Source organism: Pelmatolapia mariae, linkage group LG8 (genome assembly GCF_036321145.2).
Source record: "Pelmatolapia mariae isolate MD_Pm_ZW linkage group LG8, Pm_UMD_F_2, whole genome shotgun sequence".
Taxonomy (NCBI): Eukaryota; Metazoa; Chordata; class Actinopteri; order Cichliformes; family Cichlidae; genus Pelmatolapia; species Pelmatolapia mariae.
Window position 1 is genome coordinate 5,234,953 of NC_086234.1, and position 15,761 is coordinate 5,250,713.

The 15,761-nt window shown below is 38.9% G+C and overlaps 1 protein-coding gene across 2 annotated transcripts; it reads right to left on the reverse strand.

Annotated features, from left to right (window-relative positions):
• Window positions 1-695: 695 nt before the first annotated feature.
• tubgcp2 (tubulin gamma complex component 2) lies at window positions 696-13,035 on the reverse strand. Of its 2 annotated transcripts, none has more exons than XM_063482550.1 (18): window positions 12,943-13,035; window positions 12,432-12,595; window positions 11,407-11,535; window positions 10,982-11,158; window positions 9,791-9,950; window positions 9,491-9,698; window positions 8,383-8,582; window positions 7,452-7,641; window positions 7,229-7,374; window positions 6,970-7,150; window positions 4,790-4,970; window positions 4,521-4,693; window positions 4,151-4,279; window positions 3,942-4,062; window positions 3,696-3,839; window positions 2,930-3,046; window positions 2,611-2,774; window positions 696-1,062 (listed from the first exon to the last, which is right to left on the reverse strand). In XM_063482550.1, exons 2-18 carry the CDS (start codon window positions 12,579-12,581, stop codon window positions 987-989), a joined length of 2,646 nt encoding a protein of 881 aa, XP_063338620.1. In that variant the 5' UTR covers window positions 12,582-12,595; window positions 12,943-13,035; the 3' UTR covers window positions 696-986. The 2 variants fall into 2 exon arrangements, with proteins under 2 accessions (XP_063338620.1, XP_063338621.1); XM_063482551.1 differs by having other exon boundaries at window positions 12,432-12,592; window positions 12,943-13,011.
• Between the last annotated feature and the right edge of the window lie 2,726 nt (window positions 13,036-15,761).

Genomic DNA, 15,761 nt, shown 5'->3' on the forward strand with positions numbered 1-15,761 from the left:
TTTAAACTAAAAATGTTAACCTTATTATCATAAAAACTATGAGACCTTTAAGCTATGATAAATAACTTGGGTCAGCATAAAGAGAATAATCAAAGATTTTTAAAAAGTTCAGACAGCAGTGAATTGGGATTATTTCCCTTACAGTCATTTCTGTCGACCCCAATATGGAAAATTCTCTAAATTTACAGTATATATGTGTATTATAGATAAAAAATCTCTCTCTATATATATATGTGTGTAAGTAAACCTTAGAAAATCTTCAACAATCGTAGATCTAAACATCACCTGATTTATTTTTATTTTACCTTTTAACGTATGACATATTAAAAAGTTCAAATAACGTACCAAGAGTAAGAAAACATGTTGAGTTGAATGAAGAAAACATCTGAAGGGTGTTTTTTCTGATCCACAAAGTTGATCAGAAAAAAACATGATTGTCTGGGTTTATTTTGACTTTTTTTTTTAACACTAGTTTTTTGACTTTTTGAAACCCTTAATAATGAGTTATTCAGACATTTTAAATCTATTCTAGATTTGTAACAAAAAATTCCACAGAAGGTTTTATTGTGAAGTTATCACACTTCCTGTATGACTCATGTTTCTGTGGCTAACGTCATCTGGGAGTGTTCATACTGGTTTCTTTGTTGCTCACTGCTGATAAAAAAACAGTTAAGGCAGGGGTCAAGAGACCAAAATTATTCAGTACATTTTTGTTTTAATTAAGTTCAATACAAACATACATTTTCATAAATTTACAGGTACAATAAGTTACCCATAAGTAGTGACGACTCACATTTTCAGAGCTGAAGCACTAAAATGACACTGCAGACATGAATGACTCTACAGGTCATACAGAAATGTCATGTATATATATGAACAAACATACACGTCTTAGCTCTTTGAATCGTGACTATCTGGGCGGTTGGACTGATGAGCAGGTATGATGAAACTTTTATTTCTGCATATTCACACGAAGCGACGACAGGCTACGCTGCTGCCTTCTGACTGCGCTCGATGGCCATCCTCTCCAGCCGCTCAGTGTAGAAGCCGTTAAAGTCCAGCCTGAGGAATCATCAGAGTAAATATAATGATGCACCTTTTGTTTCAAATAAAATTCATTTTATTACAGTCCAACAAATTTGTGTTTAAATGGAACTTTAAGGTACATTTCTGTTTTTAAAAATTTAACTGATGATATCAACAAGATGCAAAGAAATAACTATTTTGCCTTTATGTTCATAAGCCCTGAGTATCGTGTTAAAGAGACATGACCTGAAGTTGAACTAGTGTTGGGCTGTACTTTTGTGTAATATGATTTTATATCAGAAGATGTTGCAGTGAGGAAAAACTTTTTTTTAACCAGATTTCATATTTACAGCTGAGGTCCAGAGAAAGCAAATCTTACGATTTGTAAACGCTGCCCCCTGGTGGCGAAAGCTTCAGTATAAATTTAAGGTACCTTCTGTAATTATTGTAGAGCCTTCAGATGTGTGCTGCTGTTAGCTTTCGATATTCTGCATTTTTTAAATAAGCGTGTGCTCTAAATGACCGATCTCAGCGATGTCAAACGAGAGGCCCAAGGGTCAGCCTTGTCTAGTCAGCCCAGTGGCTTTAAAAGATCTCAAATTTGCAGTTACTCACAAATATAAAGCCAATAAACAATATCTACCAACAATATGTACCATACCACAAAATTAAACAAAAGAAAAAGAGGTGTTTTTACTGGTAGTATTTCAATCGAATAACAGAAAACATCCTGTTTTTACTCCGTCTTTAGCATTTTCCAGAGTAAATAAATAAATAAAAAGTTAAATAAACACAGTAAATTAAGTTTTTAATTCTTGTTAAAAATCCAGATAATGAGCTGCTTCCACTTTTTCCTGTAATATTACACATATATTTGAGAGTTAACCCCAGGACCTTTACTGACTGATTTAAAACAGCAGCTTTTCTGCAGGAAGATGAAACCTGAGTTTTATGCTCAGCAGCTCTGTTTGATTCATGCTTTCAAAATACATTTAAACTTTTCTGCACTGAGGGGAAGCTTTAGTCGTCCGGCCCACTGAAGATCAAATTATAGTTGTATGTGTCCGAAGAACTATGCTAGGCAACGGTGACTCACTGCACCATCTTGTGGTGCAAAGTGGTATTACAAAAAAGTGCAACATCAGCTGATGTCTCTTCGACACAATACAGACATAAACCCAGAGTAGATGTCTTTTCAAACTCTGTAGTTAGTTTTAAAAAAAATCGTGTATGAACTAAACCTATTTTTAAAGAAAATTATGATAAGTACCTTTAAGGTGATCACATGACCCAGAACCTTTGTTTTTAAATGGGCAGGATATTTTTTTTAATCCCCATTGGAGCAGGATAGGAGTCTAAAAAATGCTATCTTAACAAAAGCCACCTACAAAACTGTTCTGGTTATTAAATGTTAACAACTGTTAGTGAATGCAAAGAGAAAATTGACATTCAGCTTCATTTCCATGCAAATGAATAGTACAGCAACTGCTTTGAGCCTGTGTGATGGCATGAAGGAAAAAAAAAAGTTTTGCTTTGGAATTTAAAGCCTATTACAAACGTCCTCTGTGATGCTGACAGGCGTACCTGTAAATGATGCTGATCATGCTGTGCTCGCAGTCGTTGGTGCTGTAGATGCTCAGCTTGTCCAGCAGGTCCAGCAGCAGCATGCTGAAGTTGCTGTCAAACTTGCTGATGGTGGCTTCGAAGCTGGCGTCGGTCTGGAGGGAGTCTGCGTGATCGGCTAAAAACTGAAGCAGCAGCCAAGAGGAAAGGACGACAAACAATCATATAATGAAAATTTTAGGAGGAGGAATGAACAAAGCCTGATTTAGTAAGGTTTACAGCCTCTCTATTGCAGTACGTGTTTCTCAGAGGAGAGGCTGTGGTGATGGATGCTTTGTACCTTCGTGGTCAGCCTCTTTTTCTCTGGCTCGTCGGCCTGCTCGCTCTGAGCGGAGGGCTCATCCATCGTCCCCTGCTCCATGGAGAGGCGCTCCAGCCTCATGCTCTGTGTGAAACGCTTCATCAGCAGAGGAGGGGGAAAAAAGGGCAAAAACACATCTTTTTGTTTCATTTTCAGGTTTTTCGAGGCTTACTTATAGCATAGACTATGAAAATGAACAATAATCTGAGTACAGTGTAGGTCCCGTAAATGCTGAACAATAACCACAACATTTTTATCAACGCAACATGCCTGCTGAGGCTTTTGTGCAATTCTGCATCCAGATTTTTAGGCTCTGAGTCGATGGTCACAGAAAAGCTGCAGGCGCCCAAACTAGATTTGCAAAAAGCTATCTCATATTCTTCACATGTCTGGGTTTCATCAAGTCTCCAAAAAGCATGTGGGAATATTTTTTATAGTCTGACGAGATCAAGAGTGATCTCTTCTCCTATTTACCCACACAAAAACTTCACATTTTAACAGAAGTCTGCAGACTTTATTATCCACCGTGTCTAAAAAGCTTAAAGGCCAACATGTGGCTCTTTGAATGAAATTCAAACTATGAGCGCTTCAATTTAAAAATGTGTGTGCAGCAGTTTTTTGCAGGGTTTAAGCTTAAATACATTGATTCATGAAACTAAAGTAAATTAAAGAGTGCTGTAATCAAATACTACATTATTGAGGCTGTGACTTCATTATCTCTGGTTTTATGCAGTCGTGGAAATACCTGCATGCAGTTTGTAAACATGACGCAGACAGACATGAGCTTGGAGAAGATCCTGAGCAGCTCGGGGTTGGTCAGCATGCAGTCCTTTAGGCAGTTGTCCAGGAAGCTGGTGTGATGACAAAGCACATCATCGATGTTTGAAGCCTGCAGAAAGAAGAAAAGAAAAATAACTTAAGATCACATTTTCCCTGAAACCAGCACGTCTCCTTCTCAGTGCTCCTCGGGGGTCCTTCTTCAATCACTCACCATTTTCAGGTTGTTCTCCATGATGTGCCAGGTGGGCTCCATCACCTCAAACATCATGTAGTACTGGATGTTCTGCACAAAGTTGAGCATTCGCTGTCGGAGGGCGAACGCGGCAGCGAACCTGCACACAGGTGGTAAGAACAAAAGGTAAGAACGTTCTACTGGTTGAAAGTTTTACAGGAAGTCACCTCAGATTCGTGGCGGCTCACCATTTGGCAGAGTGTAAGGAGTACTGCCTGAAGTCTTTGTTGCTGATCCAAACGTTGCACAGCAGCCGCTCAACATGTTTGCAGTAAAACATGTGTCTGAACAACATCTGGTACCTCGTCAGTGCTTTCCTGGATAAATAATGCAAACATTAGCGCTTCTAAATAAACAGGTTGGTTTTGTGATTTCCCACTTTTAACAAATTTAATTCAGTCAAACTAAAAGCAATATTTTTTTGTCTTTTTTTGTTTTAACCGTCTCATTTTTTTGTTTATTTTACAGCTTGTATTTTTTATATTTTATCACAATTCACGGATTAATAAATATCTTCAGATGTATTTATCTGGGATAAGATCCACTGGAGCTCTGAACCTGTTGATGATGAGCGAGAGTGGCCATTTGACGATGTAGTCGAAGGAGAAGGCCTCAAGCCCGCTGAGGGCCACGTCTGGCGGATCGGCGTTGATGATGGCCTTCTCTTGTTTGGTCTCGATGGCCAGCACTCGCAGCAGCTGAGTGATGACATCGTGAGGCATTAAGTCGATCTGTGGAGACAGGCAAGGAAGGTCAGACCAGCTAATTGTTCACATTTTACAATCCAAACTGCTAAAAACAAACTAAACAGACACGCCTTCCCCCACCTTCAGGTCATCCTTGAAAGGGTCCGTGTTGGCTGTGCTCATCCTCAGAGCCAGCTCCAGGAGAGCCTCCAGTCTGGGAGGAACGATGTCGTCCACCGGCTTCTTCATCTCCTCCTCCGTCAGGTCCATGAAGTGCACAAAGAAATCTCCTTTGTCCATCAGGAAGTAGTGCTTGATTGATCTGACACAAGAGAGAACAGACATTTGAAAGTGATCAAACCACTTCATAAAATAATCATAGGCTTAAACATAACATAAAATAAAAAACACAAAACAAAAGTGCATCAGGAAGTTCGACTGGCCGGCTGCTGGCTTTGACTTCACATCAAAAGCAAACAGACTAACGTTAATGTCACTATGGTAATTTTGTCTTGGTACCACAAGTAAAGAAAACGCATTTATGATGAAGGAAGAAATCCTTCATCAGACTGTTTAACAAGCTTAAACATAAAGAAAAGTGAGCTTTTCACCTGCTGGTTGGTTTTACAGAGCAGGTTTAAATTAAAGCCGTCTTAACTGCTTGTTTACATTTTTACAAATGTGACAGATTTAAATTGTTTACACTTAAATCTGTCACATTTGTAAAAATGACTGAAATCATATACAGTATAAAAAGATAAGATGAGATAAGATCTTTATTTATCCTGAGGGAAATTCTTTTACCATACACATGCTCAATGCAGCAAGAGAGACAGAGGAACAGAGGAATAAGATATACAATTAGGGCTGTGCGATATGACCAAAATCTCATATCCCGATATTAAGACATCTATCGTCCGATAACGATATAAATCACAAAAATGTAACATTTTCTGTAAATTCTGTGAATCTCGGGCAGCTCGACTTGCGTGAAGTGTTTCCAACTGGGCGTAGCATACCTGGAGTCGAGTGTTTTAACTGATGCATGAAACTATACATTTTTAGACATAAGTTGTAACGGCCGCCGTTTTCTTTGTGAGTATTTATTACACAGCGTGCTTCGGGGAAAAGCCTGTTCTAACGTTCGAGTAAGGTTTATTTTTTAGCACCTGACGGCTCTTTTTTGGTTCTCATCCATAAACACTCTGCATCTTTCACGTGATTCAATTTATTTTGAAAAGTCTCAACAGGATCTTGAGCTTTATTGTGAAAGGCTTATGTGGAACAAGCGGACACGCGGTGGTTTTACCGTCGTTGTTGCTAACGACAACGCATAAAAACAAGCGCTTGTCTGTCTGTAGTGTGGTTATATTAAATATAAGAGAAAGAGAGAACTTTAAGAAATTAATATAGCCACTACAGTGACCATCAAAATAATGAAAAAATATTGCCGTAAACAGTTTATTTTGCGACACAACGAAACAAACGATAGCGTAAAAGGAAACTATAGACGTTTTTATATCGTCATCCGATATATATCGTTATATAGAACAGCCCTATATACAATATATACAATAAGAATAGTAGTATACAGTAATTTACAGTAGGATAGTGCAGAATATAATATCAAATAACTCTAACGAAGTAACTATATAATCTGAAAAATAAATTGCTTAGCTATCAGTGCAAGTGAAAAAGTGACATAGTATTGTGCAATTGAATAAAGGAGAGTAGCAGCATATTATAGTCATCTGCTCTAGCAGTGATATCCACAGCAAGCAGGAATCAGTCAAAAATTTATTTACATTTAGATTAAGATCAAATCTAACCAGTTGTATTTTAAGTCATTAAAACTTGAGCATCTACAGAAATCTTTGCAGTAACCACACAAAGAACAATAGAGACCCAGCAGAACCTCTTTTTAAGACTTATGTTTTCTAGAGGGATCTTTTTTGACCAAAGTATCAGTTTTAGTCATCTTAGCATAAGCTGAACTAAACTGTTACTAAATCTGGGCTGAAAATGCACCACAGCGAAGGCAAAAGGTATATTTGAGTTATTATAACAAGACAAAACAAGCGATTTGAAACAAAAATGGATGCAAAAAGTAACCGCCTCATCCCAGTTATCTTGTTTTCATAATCACTGGAAGCTACAGAAATAGCCCAGCCCTAACACTAGACGCTGACATCAAAATTTACAGTTTTAATCTTGACAATAATTTAGTTCTGTGTGTGTCAAATATAACAGAACAAACTGGTCACACAGCATCTCATCCTATCTTCTCACCACAAAATATCCAATAACCATTAAATATTCACCTCAGACGTGAGACCAGCTCCTTCTCTTCCATGAGGAAGTCCAGAAGCACTTTGCTGGCGTAATTGTAGGCTTTCTCTATCTGCTCCACGTAGGCCCTCTCCTTCAGGGTGTACAGCACCTCCTTAGCATCAGGACACGTCACGTCCCGGCCGCACTCCCGCACCACATTGAGATATTTCCCTGCACGATAGCACGTCTCAACATCACCTAAAGGATTCCCATTTTATGTTCAACAAGTCTTAAATGTTCTGTTTTTACCTGTGCTTAGTATTTTGTCTGCCATCTTCTGTAGAAAGGAGGGAATCCGATGCTGCACAATGGTGTATCTCTGATCCCAGTACTTGTCATTGTAGTCTTCCTGAATCTTCTCCTTTTGCAGCTCGTGCTCCTCCACCATGAACTCACTGTGGAGTCACAAAATATGAGCTTTACATTTTACAACACACATTATTCAGAGTTGAAACTCTGGGAGCAGCTGAACCTGTACGGATCCTTGATGATGCCCCTGTAGATCCACTTCTCCAGGATCTCGAAGTACGGGACGCTGGCTGCTTTGGTGAGGTACAGACACAGCTCCTGAGCCTGGCTGTCACCGGTGTAATTGAAGGTTCTGTCATGGAGAAGGCTCAACGTGGACCCTCCCATACACTCTCCTTTGTCCACGGAGGACGCTGTGAACACAACAGAAAGCATAATTTAACCAAATATCTGTTTTATAATAGGTGAGATTCCACACTAATCAGGTATTTCCACACTAATCAGGTATTTTCAAAGTGTTCAGTGTTGTTTGTGTTCAGCATTGGTGAATCTAGACCTAGTTTGATGTGCCATATTCTCTTATAAAGTGGGTCAGATCACCTTCCAGTCAAATTAACTCTCTGGTGCTCATTTAAAGAAGCTTAGACTGCAGGTCTTCTATGACCTGTGACCCACAAACTAACGTTTACAAAGTGAAAACATTCAGAACTCCTCCTCACCACTAATCTGCAAATTCAGCTCTATATCTCTACAACAGATCAACATTTTTTCTTAATATTTGCTTTGTTAAACATATGTTTAAACATTTTTAAGCTTATTTTAAACAACATCTGAAGACAGTTTAGAAGCAGATGAAATTTTAGGGCTTGTAATTCAAGAAACTGTGCTGGTATGCAGAAGCAGAGATAAACAACTTTAAGTTATAAATCTAAATCAAGTCCACTCTGGCAAAGGAGAAGTAGCACTCTATTCTCAAGAGACTTTCTCCACCCTCTGGTTTGCATTTTGTCCTCCTTTTGCACCAGGATGGTGCCAGAACTCCAGAAACTCCTGATCACTGCGCCCCTAACTCATCCTTCTTTCCATGTTTCTTTGCCAACTTTTAATTCATCATGGCTGCAAACAACGACCATGTGTTATCTTCAGTTTCTTACCGATTGATGACAGTATCTCCATGGTGCGCATGGTGGGCTGGATGTAGAACCAGAGCTTCTGCAGGGACAGCAGGCCCTGCCGCTGGAGATGCTCCAGCTGAGTGACCAGGATGAGATATTCCTTCATCAGCGTCCTCATCGCCGCTGTCAGGGCGTGGTTCACCTGGCCGTACTCGAAGGATGATTTCTCCTCAATGAACCTGGAGGGCAAATGCAACACGTCACCTTTAATAATCTTATAACATATAATCTCTTTTAGACCCTTTAAGCAAAGATCATATGATTCTGAATTATTTGATATTTATGTCACTTTTTTCAAGCTCTAAATCACTGTGACTCCCATTGGTATCGATCATTAAATATGAAATTAATGCGAAAGAGCAACAGAAAATAGATAAAAGGATTCAATAGATAAACAATTAAAATATATACTTTGTGTTTAAGGCGCACATATAAATCATACATAGGATCAGATGTCTAAATAATATATATAAATAAACCTTTCAAAGACAATGCAAAAAAATCTGCATTATCCTGTGCCTGCAGCACATTTTAAGACATTTGGAAATTAAAGTTAGAACTTTTAATGCATTTAAAAATTGTTTTGTGAACAGATATTCAGGACTGGAGGTACTCTGATATTTGCCTCTTTTACTCATGCAGAAATCTGGAGGGCTGAAAAAAGACTTTAATGTTAAAATTTCCAACTTTACAGCTACAAAAACTGTTTGATCGCTAAAGCAAATTTCCTCATGTAATAACCTAAAAACTTTACAGTATGATTTTCTTCTCTTTTCTTTGTATATCCATTTATAGTTTAATAAAGCTTAAGGTCAGGGGTGTGGATTTTTTGAGTGACAGCTGAGTCACTCAGCTTTGTTAACTGCAGTCACTGAACTGAAGCTTCCATTCAAGGTTATTCTAAAAACTCAAAGCTGATGTGAAATAAACATTTTAGTTACAAGAGATGCTGTTGGGTTTTTCTTTTGCATTGCATCAACCTTGAGGGTCCCAGTAGTTCATCTGGAAAACTCATTAGTGATTATGTGCATTTGTGAACTTAAGCCTGTTAGCAATAGCTCATACCGGGCACAGTCTACACTCTTACCGTGTTATAGTCGAGTAGTACGAAGCGACCGGTAATATTCTGTTGACCAGCTCTTTGACAGACATGTCCAGTGTTGGATCAACGATGAAGGAGCGGTTCTGCCGCCCCAGCACCGGCTGAGCGGTGATGTCTCGCCCGTCGACTCCAATCAGCACAAACAGCAGATCCTCCACCAGAGCTTGTTCCTGCGTCCCCAGAGGCAGCGTACCTGACCACGGACAGCAACCACATCAATACGCACAGGGGGACTATATTCAGACTCCATGCTGCACAGGTGAATGTGTAAATTTACCAACTTACCAACAGGAACAGCTGGTTCTCCTTGAGGGGTGGGGCTGGTGATGAAGTCTCCGATGAGAGCTGGACGATCATACACCCAATTGGGGAAGACGGGGTTGGGCTGGGTGGGGTTCTTCTTGTTGTGTTTGTCCCTCAGCATCTTCCGTGTGACTTCAGCCGGCTGCAGGCGAATTCCAAAAACAAAGAAACTCAGGATTTAAAAGCAGCAGGTGGTAAACTGAGTGAAATTTAATGTAATTTTTAATCAATAGCAATAGACTGGCCCTTCTAACCTTCAGATTAAACTATTGATCAAGGCATCTTTTTATTCACAAAAAAATGCCAGCAGATGTTTCTGTAAACAGCGACATACTGCAGGTAACCTTTATATGATAACATGTTATTATTATACCTGATCTACAGCTTCATGATGTTTGCTCACTGTTTAGTTTTTGTTCACTGTCACATCCTTATGGTGGATTCACACCAAGCCTGAAATGAAGTTTTTCATTACAAATAAAGTACATGCAATGAGGCAAATTCAGGTTAGTTAACTGTGATGTTAGGTTCTTTCTGCTGAGCCCAAGTGGCCAAAAACAAATCTTGTGCATGTCTAATCACTCCTATGTGAAATACACTGAGAATCTAATGTGAACGAGAGCTTCTTTTAACCTCTTTATCTCCCTTATTAACCAGAGATTCACCATCTCTGATCTGATCTACTTTAAGAAAACGAAACCTGAATAGCTCTATGAACAAAAATTCTGAAACTTAAAAAGGACCATCTCTGTGAACCTCCAACTCATCTTCATTGTAGGACTCCAGAGAGCAGCTTTGTATGACTCACAGTCCAAAATAAGCCTTCTTTATCTTATACTGGGCCTTTGTGCAGCTTCACAGCTCATTAACTGTTTGAACCAAACTGTTTTAGCTCCTCCATCTTCAAACCCACTTTCCTCTGAGTGATTGCCCCCCCATAAATTATTTGACAAGCAGGTGGTTGGAACTTTGTGCTCTCTTTGACATCACACAGAGACAAAAGAACAAAAATTGTCTGAATCTGTTTCCATATATAAAATAAACCAATAAATACATCCTATCTTGATTAAGTTTCTAGCTGAACTTATTTTAGCTCCAACCTGTCCTGTAGAACTTCACAGGCTAATCTAACCTTCAGATCAGTAACATGATCTGAAGGTAAGAGATGCTCACCAGAGGAGCGTTGGAGCTCGCTGTTACATTGCCAAGCTTCTTACGCAGCTCGTCCAGCTCCTGCATGGACATCTTGGTGCTGGTTTGAGGCAGAGAGTAACTGGTTGTTGTGGTTGAGGTGGTGTTTGCTGAAGACTCCGACCTCTCTTTAGCATTCTGCTGCAGAAACTGGAGGGTCTGCAAAAAAATATCAAGGCAGGGATGCAAAATTAGATTCAAGTATTTTATCAACCAACTCTCTGATGGAGGGACATAAATCAGCAAGTTTCTTACTTCATAGAGTAGATTACATTTTTTAATTTTAAACTACTTTTTAACATTAATAATAAGGAAATAATTGTGATTTTAGACCAGGAAGTATAGAAATATTTGGACTCTATGACAAAAAGAACCGGATGAAAAGCAGCATGTAAATGAGGCATTACCTCTTTGTCCTCACAGAGTTTGGAGAGCAGATACACCAAAGGGTCGAGGTTCCGAACATTTTTGGACTTAAGCTCCTCATATTTCCTCAAGAAATCCTCCGGGGTTTTAGAAAACTCTGCTAACTTGACCTGAAAGTGACACAACATGCAATATGAAGAAAATATTCAAAGAAACATATCTGTTGTGAACATTGAGTATTTAACTACTTAGAGTAAGTTATAAAACTTTAGCGTTAGGGAAATGATGAAGTGATCGCCACTGCAAACAAGAAAGGGGCTCAAGGTGGTGGTGGGATTACATCCCTGACAGACTTCTCAACCAATCCTGACTTCCTCATGCATTACCACAAATTCTCTCTTAGTACCTTATCATATACTTTCTCTAGATCTACAAAAACACACAGTTCAGTTCTTCCTGAACTTCTCTATACTTCTCCATCAACATTCTCAAAACAAGCATCCCATCTGTACTGCTCTTTCTTGGTATGAAGCCATACGTTCCATTCCCCAGGCATCCTTTCACGCTACAAGATTAACTTCAATACTCTGTCATTGGTATGTCATCTGAACCAAGAGTCTTTTCACTCTTGATCCATCCATTGTCGCCTTCACTTACTCCTTACTAATCCTCTGCACGTCCTGATTTCCTACCTGTCCCCCCATCTATCCCATCATCCTCTCTCCTCATTTTCTTCATTCATAAGAATCTTAAAGTACTCCTTCTGCCTCCTCACCAAACTCCCTGTACTCATTAGTACATGTGAAATCTGGAAGGACTGCTGGTCATAATGATGCATTTTGAAATTTTGCTAAAGTTAACTGCGAGATGAATGTCTCTGGGAGGAGTTAACAAACATTACTACGGTGCCAAGTGCAAAAAAACACTCCTTCTGAGAGAGCCTTTGTCTGCTGTAGTCTGACTGCGTGTCTGATAAGAGGACAGATGCAATTTAAAAACTAAATTATCAACTGATGAGCCATGAAAAGCACTGCAGTGAAACACAGTGCAGTACAGTATAGCCCACCTTGGCACTGTGCGCGGACACTGTGGTGGTGATATAGGGGGTCCTGTGTTTCTGGAGCAGGTCTATGTAGCCCTCTGCTCCGTCGCCGCCTCGCACATGAAGTAGGCTGAGCAGTTCGTTCACGTCGTGGTGGATCCTGAACTCGCTCATGGCTCCAGCAGCTGCTATAACGACAAAGAGGTTTTATTTTGTAGGAGAGGGCAGAAAGAGAAAGAATTTAGCTCAGTGGATATGAACATCAGAGCTGCCGGCTCACACTGACAAACATCAGCTGAAGCTTAGTTGAAGGTTTAACGGCTGTATGTTTATGACATCCTGTCTTTCAGTGGTGATGCAGAGCTAACACTTGTTTACGCTAGCTGGCTAGTTAGCCTGCTACAGCAGGGGGATGCTATCTAGTAGCTCTCTGAGTCAAATGAAACATGAAATGCCATAAAAGCAAATAACAACGTAACTCAGTAACATGTAGCCCTGTTACAGGTTTAACTAGAGTCTGAAGTCATCACTCTACCTGGCACTCGCCTTTCTGCAGCGTTCACCGGGGCAGATAGCAAACGCGCCCACTACTATCAAATTCTTCTTCTTCTCCAGCAGCGCAGTGACGGCGCCACACTGACCCCTACAGGTCAGTGACCTTGTGACGCCTGACCATACAAAAATAGCCAGAAAATTATGTATTTATTTATTTAAACCGGAGTGTATATTGAATATTCTGACAAATAAAAAAATGAATTAAAGATAATTTCACATATATTAGTTAAAAATTGTAACATTTTGGCTCTTTTGTGCAAAGTATTGCTTATGAAATGTATTGTGCAATTTATTCATGTTTGTCAGGAAGAAAAAAAATCACACTGATAATGCAGAAGTTTCAAAATCTCACAAAAATAATATTTCAAATAAGATTAGGTTAATAGGTTAATAATATCTTAATGCTGGGGCTGAAAGTCGAATTGTAATACAAATAGGAATATAATAACTACTTTTAAAAATCAATTTGGCAAAAAAATATCAATCATAAAACAGGCATTTTCTCTAAAATCACAATACTGCTTTTGTTACTGTACTTGAACCCGGGTAGATGTCTGCTTATGTATAAGTTTGTAGATTAACTGCAGCTACTATGATGCTGACCAAGGTTATTATAGTTAACTGAAACTAAACAAAAAACTAAAATTAGATGTAAAAAAGAACCCAAACAATTTTAGTTAACTAAAATACAAATAAAGATAAACTTCTGATAAATAATTAAAACTAATTGAAAAGAATTTGTGAACTAAAAAAAACTAATTAAAATAAAATAAGAGGAACTAGCCTTAGTTTTAGTATCTGTTATTGAAAAATTAATATAAATCAACCTACTGTTTATGATAATGTGAAAACAGCAGAAAACATAATTTATTTTAATAAACCCACTAACAATTTAATTCTTTAACTAATGGAAGTACATCAAATATTAGGGTCTCTAGTTCAGATATCATGGGATCGTGTGTACTTCTTTCACGCAGAAGCGGAGATCCACGACCAAAGATACTTCCTCCACCATGGGCATTGTGGGCATTCAGCCCACAATGCCCATGGTGGAGGAAGTATGGGCATTGTGGGCTGAATGTAGAACCAGAGCTTCTGTCACTGGAGGTGCTCCAGCTGTGTGACCAGAATCAGATATTCCTTCATCACCATCCTCATCGCCGCTGTCAGGGCGTGGTTCACCTGGCCGTCCCGAAAGGATGATTTCTCCTCAATCAAACTCGAGGAAAAATGCAACACGTCGCCTTTAATAATCACTTAATAATCACCACTTTAAGCAAAGATCACATGATTCTGAATTATTTTATATTTATGTAACTTTTCGGGCTGTAAATCGCTGTCGCTTACATTCACAGTATCAGTTAATCGTTAAACATGACGTTGATGTGGATGAGGAGCAAAAAAATGATAAACGGATTGATAACTTAAAGTTACCAAGTTAACAAGGCAATGCTAATCCTCAAATCCGCCGACATCCTGTACAGACCTCTGCTGAATGATATGACCCTATGTATGCCCTCATAAGAAAAGATTATGGTCCCAAAGAAAATTTTAACCACGCACATGGATTCAGTAGTTTCGTGTTTTTCTGTTTGATTTGGCCTCTTCTGGAAAATTTAGTCTATGACAGAAAAAGGAAACATGAAACCTCTCCTGAAACCAAACTGATTTTCTGAGACTTACTGAAAGAAACCCAAAAAGTTGGTTCTGTTCATCTGCACGTTTTGTTTTCAGTGGGAGAAACGTTTCGTCACTCACCCAAGTGACTTCTTCAGTCTCAGCTGAATGCAGGTTTCCCCAACCTTATAAACAATACATTTGCATAATGACTGAAACAAGCACCACTGACGAACAATGGGCTGTGAGGTCAGTCTCCTGATCATTAATATGCAAACCGTCATAACCAAATAGGAACAGAACCAATTTTTTGAGATTTCTTTACCTGGACAATTGCGCATGCATCAAGGCAGTCTATGTGGTTGTTTAGGGTCACAACCACTAGGAGGTGGGGCATAATTTTCTGTGTTGCTAGCACGCACTGTGGTTGAAGCGCTTTTACATGTAAATAAAAGTTCTGTTACATTTAAGCCCTTGTCAGATGAGTTCACACAACGCTAAATAAGCTTATCAGCACCTGTTAAATATCTGTGTAGTTTACATGGGGAGATTTTAAATCCCAAGTATCTCCCGACTTTGCAGTACTTCAGCGGGTTGGGAAGCTAACTTCCGGTTAGCTCTAGCATCTACGTAGTTGAGCAAGATCAGAACAGCGCCATCATAACTCTACATCTCGATACAGATTAGCCTAGAGTTTCATAGATGGCTCCTAAAAGAATTAGGAGTGGGCCTCAAGGACAAAAAAAATAAATAAATAAATAAAAATAATAATAATAAAAAAAAAAAAAAAAAAAAAAAAAAAATATATATATATATATATATATATATATATATATATATATATATATATATATATCCCTAATATATAACCCTAACCCTAACCCCCTAACCCTAACCCTTAAGAGCAGTGTGCCTGATTTGGTGGATCTAAATGGTAAATGGACTAGTTCTTATATAGCACTTTTCTATTCTACCTGAGCACTAAAATTGCTGTGCGTGAAGAGTTTTGGGGCTACATATAAAATCTTGTTTAGGACCACCAAATCCTAGAGCCAACCCTGGAAAGGGGTCAGTGCAGCATAAATGGTTTAGGACTATTGATACTGAACAGAAAGATGGATACAAACATTGTCTGCTTTTTCAAGGTAGTTGAGGACCTTCTCAATGCTGTCCAGTCTGACT

What these genes read in the sequence shown, in the direction of transcription:
- tubgcp2 (XM_063482550.1), bottom strand. Translation starts at nt 12,581, where the DNA reads ATGAGCGAGTTCAGGATCCACCACGACGTGAACGAACTGCTCAGCCTA. An exon ending in CTTTCAAGGATGACCTGAAG is followed by an intron (nt 4,694 to 4,789) that starts GTGGGGGAAGGC and finishes CTGTCTCCACAG; the next exon opens with ATCGACTTAATGCCTCACGA. An exon ending in AAAAGAGGCTGACCACGAAG is followed by an intron (nt 2,775 to 2,929) that starts GTACAAAGCATC and finishes CTGCTGCTTCAG; the next exon opens with TTTTTAGCCGATCACGCAGA.